General features: G+C 39.1%; 1 protein-coding gene across 1 annotated transcript; it reads right to left on the bottom strand.

Annotated features, from left to right (window-relative positions):
- Nucleotides 1-738: 738 nt before the first annotated feature.
- On the bottom strand, nt 739-4,756 carry LOC125813502 (uncharacterized). Its single transcript, XM_049492995.1, has 2 exons — nt 3,658-4,756; nt 739-3,551 (listed from the first exon to the last, which is right to left on the bottom strand). Exons 1-2 carry the CDS (start codon nt 4,754-4,756, stop codon nt 739-741), a joined length of 3,912 nt encoding a protein of 1,303 aa, XP_049348952.1.
- Between the last annotated feature and the right edge of the window lie 8,283 nt (nt 4,757-13,039).

Raw genomic sequence — 13,039 nt, 5'->3', positions numbered from 1 at the left:
GTATGTAGAGGTGTGCGTTGGACGAGTATTTTGTAAATGAGCTTGACTCTTGTTCTATGATGTCATTTTGAAATGGTTTGCCCTTAGTCCCTATTTCCCGTTAATTAATGTTGAATGTACTTCCGCGACCGATGAAGTGTGATGACAAGTTTGAGAGGCTTGTTTGGGGTTCCTTCGGGTTCCTCATTCGCCATGTCACGTCTAGGCCCTAGGCTTGGGTCGTGACACTAGGGTCTAGGGTTTATGAATTTCGTGTTTAGGTTTTAGGGTTTAGGGTTTATGGTTTTGGGTTTTGGGTTTAGTATTTAAGGTTTAGGGTTTAGGATTTAGGGTTTTGGGTTTAGGGTTTAGGGTTTTGGGTTTAAAGTCTAGGGTCTAGGGTTTATGAAATTCGTGTTTAGGTTTTTTTTTATTATTATTTTTATTTTAACGACCCTTGGAGGGGTCAGGGGCTTAGCAACACCCCCAGGCCTTAGCATAAATAAAGCAAAAGTACAAGGAGGGGGACATAAACCTAACCTCCGATCCTATGGTGGTTCTGTAGTTGACTTACCTAAGGTTAATCAACTCTTCACCGTACAAAAGAGATAGACCAAGAAACTAAGCACCTAAGAGAGGACTCCTCTCGATACAAAGCATCTAGGAATCGTAAATAAGGGAGACTCTCCCCTTACAAAGAAAAAACTATACCTTTTCAAAAGAGCTACCATAGCTAGGCTGAAGAAGTTCGAAGATAACTCAAGGTGGTTCTTTGATCCTTTTGATTTTCCTTCTTCTGAAACTTGCCATTTCAATCATATCTAGGCGATAAAATCCTCTTGCTTCTTTTGGTAGTTGATGAATGTTGAAATATAGTTGCGGAGTGGTAACCTTGTGGCTATGTTTTGAAAGAGAATCAGCGACAAAGTTGGCTTCTCTGAAGGCGTGCTTGCATGCAAATTCTTGTGTTTGTTCGATGAGGGCCTGTAATTTCATTACTTGTATGTTAATACTCCAATGAGGGTCGGTTTTGTGCATTATCCAGTCCACTAGAAGCTGTGAATCCACCTCCAAAATGAGTTTTCTGTATCCTAATTCGAAGGCCCAGGTCATCCCGAAGATGGCTGCTTCTGCTTCAGCCTGATTGTTAGTACCTTCCCCCAAGGGAGTGGCAAATGCTAGGATCATCTCTCCAGTTTGATCTCTTAAGATGCCTCCTGCTCCAATTCTGCCGGGATTACTTAGAGCACTGCCATCCGTGTTGATTTTTATCCATTGTTCTGGAGGTTTTATCCACCTGACAGGGGTTACTTTGGTATCATGAATGCATTTTTCCCCTAGTTGGATCAGTTCCCTCCAGTTTGAGGGCCATTTGATTTGAGGGAAATTGGTTGTCATGAGCTTGTAGTTGTCCTTATAAATTGCGTATTTGACTCTGCTGGCATTGGATTGCTTGCCTCCATATTTGTTAGCACATTTATTCTTCCAGAGATTCCAACAAATAAATATTGGTGTAGCTTGTAGTAACAGCCTGTGTGCTTCGTTCTTGTATTTGGCTGACCACCATTGCGTGATGAGTTGAGACAGGGAGCTGTGATCTGTAGCAATTCCAGCAGTTTCAGCAAAGCTTCTCCACACATGAGTAGCAAAAAGTCCATTGTTGAAGGTGTGCTCTATGGTATCTAGACCAGGCCTGTTACAACAGCAAAAACACGCGACTGGCTCACTACCAAAACTGTTAAGTTTTTCATTAGTAGGAATTTTACCTCTTAAAATTCTCCACAAAAGAAAAGAAGATTTAAAAGGAATACACTTATGCCAAATGAAAGAGTTAAACTTATTCTTAGTCTTCTTCTCCCTGATTTCATTCCATGCCGATGAGCAGCTGAATTTTCCATCCGTGCTCAATTTCCAAATCGCCTGATCTGGGAGGTCTTGTTGAATGTGAAGTTCTGTGGATAAGATGTTGGCTAGTTGGTTGTTAGGGGCCTGTTGCAAGAGCAAATTCCAATTCCATTGTCCGTCATGCCAAAATTCTGCCACAGTAGTATTGTTGAACCTCTTACTGTCATTCGAGAACTGGGCAAGAGGGCCAGCGCCAAGCCAATTATCCCACCAAAAAGAACAATTGCCCGAGTTGATTCTCCATTGAATGTGTTGTTCAGCTTTATGCTTGTTGTGCATAAGGTGTTTCCATGTTAGAGACTCCCCTGTATCCCATTTCTTACTAATAGGATTGGACCTTTGACAATATTTAGCTTTCAAAAAATCCCCCCAAAGAGTGTGTTTCGATTTGAAAATCCACCATTGTTTATATTGAAAAGCCATACAAACATCCTTGAGGTTTCTCATACCAATACCTCCCTCATCATAAGGAAAGCTTAAATTCTTCCATGACGCCCAATGGTATTTTTTCCTTTCATTCTTCATTCCCCAGAAAAAGTCAGCCATGATACTTTGGATCTGCTTGAGGACCGTAACTGGAGGGTTCACTGCTGATAGTAGATGAATAGGCAGTGACTGCAGCACATGCTTGACTAGTATTGCTTTACCTCCATAGCTCAATAGCTTTGTTTGCCAACCTGTGATTCTGCATAACACTTTATTAATAAGATCAGAAAAATAAGTAATCCTAGGTCTACCAACAAATAAGGGGCAACCAAGGTAGGTAATAGGACCCTCCTTTTGCTTGAAACCAGTGATTCTTTTAATTCTGTCTCTTGTGCTGTTGAAAGCATTGGAGTGGACCATAAAATGGCTCTTGTCTGTGTTAACTAGCTGTCCTGAAGTTTCCTCATAAGAGCTCAGTGTTTGCATAATTAGCTTCAGTGTTCTCTGTCTACCAGAAGTGAACAGAATAATATCATCAGCAAAACTCAAATGATTCACTTGGGGTCCTCTTAGGTCCATGAAGAAGCCATGATAGTCCGGGTTGTTATGGAGGTTGTTCAAGGATCGAGAAAGGACTTCTGCACCTAAAATAAATAGGGCAGGAGATAAAGGATCACCTTGCTTGAGACCTCTAGTGGATTGGAAGAAACCATGTCTTTTGCCATTGACAATAATAGAATACCAATTGTTAGCCATTATTCTCCAAACTATATCAATAAAGACCTCATCAAATCCCATTTTTCTTAATACTAAGCATATATAGGACCAAGAAACTCTATCATACGCTTTAGCCATATCCAATTTAATGATAACATTGCTCCCAATATTAGGCTTCTTAATCTGATGAATAATTTCTTGTGCCAGCATAATGTTTTCTGAGATACTTCTCCCTTTGACAAATCCAGACTGATTGAGTGAAACCAAATTAGGTAAAATAGGACCAAGTCTAGAGCTCACCAGTTTAGAGATGATCTTGCTAGTGAAATTGCTTAAACTTATGGGCCTGAATTCAGAGAGTTTGTTTGGATTGTTCACCTTAGGGAGTAGAACAATGCAAGAATGAGAAAAGTATTTAGGAATCATTTGGCCACAGAAGAAAGCTTGAATTACCCCAAGGAGATCATGCTTGATAGTATGCCAACATTTCTGGAAAAAATAGCCATTCATTCCATCAGGACCAGCTGTAGAATTAGGATTTCATAGAGAAAACCACTTCCTTCAGCTCATCCATTTTAGGCATGATAGTAAGGCTGTTATTTTGTTCCTGATTGACCATCCGGGGTATACAGTTGATAGCATTCTCATTAATAAACTTGTCCTCTCCTGTAAAAATATTTTGGAAATGGGCACAAGCAGCCTCTGCAATGTTGACGTCTCCTTGTATCCATTCTCCATCCTCTCTCTGAAGTTTATGAATGAACAATCTTCTTCTCCTTCCTCTTATCAGAGAATGGAAATATTTGGTGTTAGCGTCTCCCTCTTTGAACCATTGTAGTTGAGTTTTTTGTTTCAGAATGGAATCTTCCATTTTCAAAAATCTACTGTAATTTGCATTGAGCTCATGAAGGGTTGTCCTGTTGTCTTCAGTTTGATTATGAATCAGATTCTCTTCAGCAATCCTGACTTTTTCCTCATACTCCTTGACCCTAATGAAAATATCCCCAAATTCCCCTCTGGACCAAGAACTAAGAGTTTTGGACAACCTTTTCAATTTCTGGTGAAATCTCCACATGTTGTTACCCTCTACAGTCCTGTCCCAGCAAGCTTTAACTATATCAAGGAACTTGGGTTGATCAGCCCAGCAGTTGAGAAATTTAAAATACCTGATGTGCTCCTCTTCCCTAGCAGTCATTTCCAGCAATAAAGGACAGTGGTCTGATCCTACTGATGGTAGATGAGTGATGGTAGTCTGAGGCATTTTCTCCAGCCAACCATCATTAACTAGAGCTCTGTCCAGTCTCTTCCAGATTCTGTGATGTATACCCCTTTTATTAGACCAAGTAAATTTCTGACCACTGAAACCTAAATCCACGACGCCACATGCTTCAATCACTGCAATGAATTCAAGGCTTTTCCTTATGTTGTAGGGTACCCCTCCCATTTTTTCTTCAATGGAAGTAATGACATTGTAGTCACCTACGGAACACCATGGATTGGTATTTTCAGCAGAGTGATGCAACATTCTATCCCACAGCGGCCTTCTGAGTTGGTCCTTACACTTGGCATACACAAAGGTGGTGGTAAAGTGAGTCTGAAGTTCATTATGACCATTATGACCAATATTACAAGTAATTTGTTGTTCATCCTCCTCTAGTACAACACAATCAACGTCCATATTCCAAAAAAGCCAAATTTTGCCATTGCAATTACTCACCGCATGATCCATAGCTAAATGATTTTTAAAGTTATGAACATGTGTAATGTCTGAAAAAGGTTCTAGGATAGCAATAATAGAGAGATGATGCATCTTCTTTAGCATTTTGAGTCTTTCCAAAACACCTTGGGTGTTGATCCCCCTCACATTCCATATAAGAATACTAATCATTAAGATGATTTGGAAGTGAAAAGCCTAGTATTTGGTCTGCCAGCAGTGACAGTGTTAATGTTCTGAGTTCTGAAATGGAATCTATCATGATGTATTCCTCTGGGAGATAGTCCCTGTTCATTAGTAACCTGTTGAATCTCATCTCCAAGGCCTTTCTCAGGACAAGGACTAAATGCTCTAATAAGGAGTTCACTAGTCTCGTCATCCTCATCAGGGTCCTTGAGGGACTGATTATTCACATCTAAATCATCTTCAGAATTATTTACAGCATATTTATAAAAAATAGGACCTTTGTTAAGTCGACACTGTTCTGCCCTTTTGTCAGGGGGAATATTAGGAGGGGGGATCATATATTGGGTTTGTAGAGGAGTAATATCCATGCCCAGATGTTCATCTACCATGATAAATTTCTTACAGATCTCCTCATTAAGTTGTTCCCCCTGTTGGTCCCTATCCTGTTGCTGTTTTTGCTTCTTTTTCTCGGCTTCTCTCCTTTTCTTGCTAGGTTTATTCTTGCTTTTGGGAATGTTTAGTTGTTTACTCGTACTTGCTTTGGCTCCCATATCCTTTGCCATAGATCCCTTATTTTGTGTACCTGCAGTTCTTACCTCAGTTTGTTGTTTGTCCCTATCATTTTTTGTAGTAATTTGATTCTCGTCCCCCGTTTGTCCTTGTTGCTGCACCTGTTGAAGCCTTGGACTGTGTTGTTGGCCTTTAGTGGTAGCAGGAGTTCTAAGGTCCGAATTATGGTCAATGTGTGTACCCTCATGCAGAACATGAGGCAAAATCCCCCCTTTGGACACCCCTTCCTGCATGTTATTGTGTATCTCCTGACATCCCCCATCCATCCCTCCTTCAACTTCAGCATTACTATCAAGATGAGAAGTATTGGGGTGTATGGGAATTGGGAGCATTGAGTCAATACCTGTGCTCTTGATATTAGTTTTGTTTCTTGTTTGCATGGCCTGTGTTTTTTGGTTATGGTCTGCTTTAGGCCTGTTCTGTACTCCCTGTGTTGGTGTCTCTGCTTCACTGTTAGGCTCCTGCATGTCTGCATTTTGTTTTTCCTGCATGCTGAGGTTAGTAAATGAATTATGATTAGAGTTGTTAGATGTACCTGTTTGGTGAGCTGTGTCCTTTGGTTGCTCTTTTGTCAGTCTGTTCTGTGGTGAAGTAGGTCTCCACATTGTTCGCTGAACTCTTTCTTCCTGTGGTTTATTGTGTTTCCTTCTTTGTACTTGCCATTCATCCTCCTTCTGCTGCTCAGGTTGTTGATGATTGGTCTCTTCCTTTTTATTCTGTTGTTGCTGCTCCTCCTGTGTCTGTGTCTTGTTTTGTCTGTTCTCTTTTCCTTGTTGTTCCTGTTCATTTTTACTTATGTTTTTCTTTTCTGTTTCTAACTCCTTCCTTCTTTTGAAATCCTCATCCCTTGTTTTAAAGTTACATTCATCTATCGTGTGGCCCTAATGTCTGCAGTACGCACAGTAGGGAGGGATATTTTCATATTCAATAGATTGCCATCTCCCTATAGTGAGATCGTCATCATCCAAACCAATCCAAACATGTCTAGGTCTAGTCTTGGTAAGATCCACTTGGACCTTTACCTTGGCCATACTAGCTCTAGTTCTTTTAATGGATGCTGTGTCTAAATACAGAACTTTGCCCACAGATTCTAACAAAGGTGTAATAAACTCCTTCTTAAAGCAATGCCAAGGTAATCCTGGCAGCAGTACCCATATAGGAACAATAGGAGTTTCTTCTTCAGGCCTAAAATTGGGAGTCCAAGTTTGTATTCTCATAAGTTTGCCCTCAATGGTCATTCTTTGTTGTGTCCACACCGTGTTATAATCAAGTTCATTCTCCAAATCAATAAAAACATGTCTTGCATTATAATGAGCTATGTTGACCCCCCCATTCAGTTGGGTCTGCATGATAAAGCTTTTCCTGATAAGCTCTACTTTAGGCATGGTGGTACTAAATTTACCTATCAAGGTGTATTTACAATCCACCGCCAATTTGGTCATGTAGTCATCCATATCGAATATCACTGCCGGTTGGCCTTGTTTGGTAGTGTGCTTGGGTGGAACAAGTTCAATGGAGGTTGCTTGAGTAGCATGAATTTGTCTTAGTCTTGCTGCTAATGTTTGAACTACTGTATAGGGTGCAGGTTCTATGGTTTGGTCTCTAGTGATGGTTTGAGTCTCATTAGTATGGTTAGCACTTTTGATTTGAGTGGGGTGTTTTATTTGCTGACCTTCCTGATTGGGGAGGGTATGTTTATCAAAGTTACTCGAAATTTTGGGGAAGGCCTTTTGGTAATCATTGGGACCAGAATTCCCTCGATGAGTAATCAGTTGCGTTTGACTCGTGTTGTTGTCACTATTTTGATCTCGATCAACCTGTTGTTGGGAGCTATTTTCCTCCCTGCCCTGTACCTGATCATTCAGGATAACAGCTTTTTGCCCCTTCACATTACCCTGCACCTGGTCCTCACTACTACTCAAACTAACAACAATTCGACTAGAGTTAGGCTTAGTAGACTTACCTGTTTGGCTGTCATCTGCACTTTGATCTTTACTTTGTGACTTGGTGTTCTCTGCCTGCTGGTCCTGCAATTGAACATAACTAAGTTCATTATTAGAATTGACATTCTTACCTGACTTATGTTGTCCTTCATTGGCTAGAATTGTATCCGTTGGTTTGACTCCAAAGGAGAATTGTGGTTCATCCTCCACATCGATCACATTCAGAATTGTATGCCCTGTACTACCGTGTTGATTATTTTGGTCTTGCATACTTCCTTTATCTACTTGTTTCGATTGCATTTTCATATGTTGTTCCTCAATTGTGTGTTGGTTTTGCTTCTGACCCGTATGATCAGCATGATTATAGGCCCCCTGTTGTTCTGCTTCAGGTTCTTGTAGGAGTTCTTCAAGTTCAAGTTGATGATTTGTATTAGCACTAAAAAAACTTGAAGGAATTTCCTTTTGAATGTGTTTTTGAGTTAAATCCATAGATAAGTTGATATGGTGGTCTTCTTCATCTGTGGAGTTGGTCCTTTTACCGGCGTCGCTATCAGTTTTCGATTTTTCGACAGCTCCATCACCGGAATTCTCACCGCCGGCGATTAGACCGTCCATTTCACTTGAAATTGCTGTGAGATGAACTCCTTCACTAGATGAGTAATCCCCAGTGCTCAACTCGCCATGAAATTGTTGGGAAGTTGGTCGAAATTGAGGGCGCATTTCAGACGAAAGTTCGGCGATTTTTCCAGAAATCGCCTCCTCAGTTCGCGCGATTGGCAAGATGGAATAACTTGATATTTCAGTATGTTGTAGCCCTTGATTAGTAGAATCATTCCCACTAAACAGCTTTCCATGAATCACCATATCCCGATCTGGGGAATTAACTTTTTGAATCCCATCCAGCTCCCTTTCTGAAATCACGACGAGCACCGCTTCATTGTTTTGCGAATTCGTAGAGCTGTAGGATGAATTAGATGGCGAATCTTGATGGGTTTTGTTCGTCTGCTCAAGGCGCCTCTTTTGTGACTGTTTCGGCAGCCTGGGGATGCCTACCGGCGGCTCACGCGCCATTACGGCAGTTCCTGTAGCCGTTGGAATAGTAGCCGTTAGGCTCAGATTTGAGAGTGTTCAGTTTAGAGAGATAGATTTAGAGAGAGAAAAAAATTGAGAAATGAGGAAGCGATGTGTTTAGGTTTTAGGGTTTAGGATTTATGGTTTTGGGTTTAGGGTTTAGGGTTTAGGGTTTAGGGTTTAGGGTTTATTGTTTAGTGTTTAGGGTTTAGAATTTTTGGTTTAAGTTAGAGGATATAGGGTTTATGATTTAGGATTTAGGGTTTAGGGTTAGGGTATAGATTTTATTGTTTAAGGTTTAGGGTTTGGATTTGGGGTTTAGTGTTTAGGGTTTAGGGGTTATGGTTTAAGGTTTAGATTTTAGTGTTTAGGGTTTATGGTTTAGGGATTAGGTTTAGGGTTTAGGGTTTAGGGTTTAGGATTAGGGTTAAGGGTTAATGTTTTAGGGTTTAGGGTTTAGGGTTTAGGGTTTAGGATTTATAGTTTAGGATTTTAGATTAAGCGTTTCGGGTGTAGGTTTTAAGTTTTATGGTTTAGGATTTAGGGTTTATAGTTAGGGTTCTGGGTTTATGGTTTAGGGTTAAGGGTTTAGGATATAGGGTTCAGGGTTAGGGTTTAGGTTTTAGTGTTTAGGATTTTGAGTTTAGGGATTAGGGTTGAGGGTTTAGATTTATGATTTAGGATTAATGGTTTAGGGCTACAACTTAGTATTTAGGGATTCGATTTTGGGGTTTTGGGTTTAGTGTTTTGGGTTTATAGTTAGGGTTCTGGGCTTATGGTTTAGGGTTAAGGGTTTAGGATATAGGGTTCAGGGTTACGATTTAGGTTTTAGTGTTTAGGATTTTGTGTTGAGGGTTTAGGGTTGAGGGTTTAGATTTAGGATGTAGGATTAATGGTTTAGGGCTACAGTTTAGAATTTTTGGGATTAGATTTTGGGGTTTTGGGTTTAGTGTTTTGGGTTTAGGGTTAGGGTTTAGGGATTAGAGTTTATGAATTAGGATTTAGGGTTTAGTATTTAGGGTTTAGGGTTTAGGTATTAGAGTTTTGGAATTAGGGTTTAGGGGATAAGGTTTAGGGTTTAGGGTTTAGGGTTTGGGTTTGGGGTTAGGGTTTTGGTTTATGGTTTAGGATAAAGGGTTTAGGATTTAGGGTTTAGGGTTAGGATTTAGGTTTTAGGGTTTAGGATTTTTACTTTGGGGTTTGTGGTTTAGGGTTTAGGAGTAATGGTTTAGGGCTATGGTTTAAGGTTTAGGGATTACATTTTAGGGTTTAGGGTTTAGAGTTTAGAGTCTAGGGTCTAGGGTTTATGAATTTCGTGTTTAGGTTTTAGGGTTTACGGTTTATGGTTATAGGTTTTGGGTTAAGGATTTAAGGTTTAGGGTTTAGGGTTTAGGGTTTAGGGTTTAGGGTTTTGGCTATAGGGTTTAGGGTTTAGAGTCAGAGTCTAGGGTCTAGTGTTTATGAATTTCGTGTTTAGGTTTTAGGGTTTAGGGTTTATGGTTTTAGGTTTCGGGTTTAGGATTTAAGGTTTAGGGTTTAGGGTTTAGGGTTTAGGGTTTTGGGTTTAGGTTTTAGGGTTTAGGGTTTAGAGTCTAGTGTTTAGGGTTTATGAATTTCGTGTTTAGGTTTTAGGGTTTAGGGTTTATGCTTTTGTGTTTTGGGTTTAGGATTTAAGGTTTAGGGTTTAGGGTTTAGGGTTTATAGTTTACAATTTAGGGTTTAGGGATTAGAGTTTAGGAATTAGGATTTAGGGTTTAGTATTTAGGGTTTAGTGTTTAGGTATTAGTGTTTTGGAATTAGGGTTTAGGGTTTAACATTTAGGGTTTAGGGTTTAACATTTAGGGTTTTGGGTTTAGGGTTTAGGGTTTAGAGTTTAGAGTCTAGGGTCTAGGGTTTATGAATTTCGTGTTTAGGTTTTAGGGTTTAGGGTTTATGCTTTTGGGTTATGGGTTTAGGATTTAAGGTTTAGGGTTTAGGGTTCATAGTTTACAATTTTGGGTTTAGGGATTAGAGTTTAGGAATTAGGATTTAGGGTTTAGTATTTAGGGCTTTTGGTTTAGGTATTAGTGTTTTGGGTTTAGCATTTAGGGTTTAGGGTTTAAGGTTTTAGGTTAGGGTTTAGTGTTTAAGGTTTAGGATTTAGGTGTTAATGTTTAGGATTTAGGGTTTAGGGTTAGGGTTTAGGGGATAAGGTTTAGGGTTAGGGTTTAGGGTTAGGCTTTTAAGTTTATGATTTAGAATAAAGGATTTAGGATTTAGGGTTTATGGTTTTAGGTTTTAGGTTTTGGTTTTAGGATTTAAGGTTTAGGGTTTAGGGTTTTGGGTTTTGGGTTTAGAGTTTAGGGTTTAGAGTTTAGAGTCTAGGGTGTAGGGTTTATGAATTTCGTGTTTAGGTTTTAGGGTTTAGGGTTTATGGTTTTGGGTTTTGGGTTTAGGATTTAAGGTTTAGGGTTTAGAGTTTTGAGTTTAGGGTTTAAGGTTTAGAGCTTAGGGTTTAGGGTTTATTGTTTAGGGTTTGTGTTTAGGATTTTAGGTTTAGGGTAGAGGATATAGGCTTAATGATTTCGGATTTAGGGTTTAGGGTTAGGGTTTAGATTTTATTGTTTAAGGTTTAGGGTTTAGGATTTGGGGTTTAGTGTTTAGGGTTTAGGGTTTATGGTTTAAGGTTTAGATTTTAGTGTTTAGGGTTTAGGGTTTAGGGTTTAGGGATTAGGTTTAGGGTTTAGGGTTTAGGGTTTAGGATTAGGGTTAAGGGTTAATGTTTTACGGTTTAGGATTTATAGTTTTGGATTTTAGATTAAGCGTTTCGGGTTTAGGTTTTAAGTTTTAGGGTTTAGGATTTAGGGTTTATAGTTAGGGTTCTGGGCTTATGGTTTAGGGTTAAGGGTTTAGGATATAGGGTTCAGGGTTAGGGTTTAGGTTTTAGTGTTTAGGATTTTGAGTTTAGGGATTAGGGTTGAGGGTTTAGATTTATTATTTAGGATTAATGGTTTAGGGCTACAACTTAGTATTTAGGGATTCGATTTTGGGGTTTTGGGTTTAGTGTTTTGGGTTTAGGGTTGGGTTTAGGAATTAGATTTTAGGAATTAGGATTTAGGTCTTAGTATTTAGGGTTTAGAGTTTAGGTATTAGATTTTTGGAATTAGGGTTTAGGGTTTAATATTTAGGATTTAGGGTTTAGGGTTTAAGGTTAGGGTTTAGTGTTTAAGGTTTACGATAAAGGGTTTAGGGTTTAGGGTTTAGGGTTTAGGGTTAGGGTTTAGGGGATAAGGTTTAGGGTTTAGGTTTTAAGGTTATGGTTTAGGTTTAGGGTTTTAGGATTATGGTTTAGGATAAAGGGTTTAGGATTTAGGGTTTAGTGTTAGGGTTTAGGTTTTAGGGTTTAGGATATTTACTTTGGGGTTTAGGGTTTAGGGTTTGGGTTTAGGGTTTGGGAGTAATGGTTTAGGGCTATGGTTTAAGGTTTAGGGATTAGATTTTGGGGTATAGGGAGTTTATGAATTTCGTGTTTAGGTTTTAGGGTTTAGGGTTTATGGTTTTCGGTTTTCGGTTTAGGATTTAAGGTTTAGGGTTTAGGGTTTATAGTTTACAATTTAGGGTTTAGAGATTAGGAATTAGGATTTAGGGTTTAGGGTTTAGGTATTAGAGTTTTGGAATTAGGGTTTAGGGTTTAACATTTAGGGTTTAAGGTTAGGGTTTAGTGTTTAAGGTTTAGGATTTAGGTGTTAATGTTTAGGATTTAGGGTTTAGGGTTAGGGTTTAGGGGATAAGGTTTAAGGTTTAGGGTTTAGGGTTAGGGTTTAGGGTTAGGCTTTTAGGTTTATGGTTTAGAATAAAGGGTTTAGGATTTAGGGTTTAGGGTTAGGGTTTAGGTTTTAGGGTTTAGGATTTTTACTTTGGGGTTTTGGATTTAGGGTTTGGGTTTAGGGTTTAGGAGTAATGGTTTAGGGCTATGGTTTAAGGTTTAGGGATTGGATTTTGGGGTTTAGGGTTTATATTTTAGAGTCTAGGGTCTAGGGTTTATGAATTTCGTGTTTGGGTTATAGGGTTTAGGGTTTATGGTTTTGGGTTTTGGGTTTAGGATTTAAGGTTTAGAGTTTAGGGTTTAGGGTTTTAGGTTTAGGGTTTAGGGTTTAGAGTTTAGAGTGTAGGGTCTAGGGTTTATGAAATTCGTGTTTAGGTTTTAGGGTTTAGAGTTTATGGTTTTGAGTTTTGGGTTTAGGATTTAAGGTTTAGGGTTTAGGGTTTAGGGTTTAGGGTTTTGGGTTTAGGGTTTAAGGTTTAGAGCTTAGCGTTTAGGGTTTATTGTTTATGGTTTAGGGTTTAGGATTTTAGGTTTAAGTTAGAGAATATAGGGTTTATGATTTAGGATTTAGGGTTTAGGGTTAGGGTTTAGATTATATTGTTTAAGGTTTAGGGTTTAGGATTTGGGGTTTAGTGTTTAGGGTTTAGGGTTTATGGTTTAAGGTTTAGATCTTACTGTTTAGGGTTTAGGGTTTAGGGTTTAGGGATTAGGTTTAGGGTTTAG

Source organism: Solanum verrucosum, unplaced genomic scaffold, assembly GCF_900185275.1.
Source record: "Solanum verrucosum unplaced genomic scaffold, falcon-dt-bn FXZP01000807.1, whole genome shotgun sequence".
NCBI classification, from domain to species: domain Eukaryota; kingdom Viridiplantae; phylum Streptophyta; class Magnoliopsida; order Solanales; family Solanaceae; genus Solanum; species Solanum verrucosum.
Note: the sequence above shows the minus strand (reverse complement) of the source record. Positions and strands in the feature narration are given on the sequence as shown.

What these genes read in the sequence shown, in the direction of transcription:
- LOC125813502 (XM_049492995.1), bottom strand. Translation starts at nt 4,756, where the DNA reads ATGGATCATGCGGTGAGTAATTGCAATGGCAAAATTTGGCTTTTTTGG. An exon ending in TAATGAGAATGCTATCAACT is followed by an intron (nt 3,552 to 3,657) that starts GTATACCCCGGA and finishes CTAATTCTACAG; the next exon opens with CTGGTCCTGATGGAATGAAT.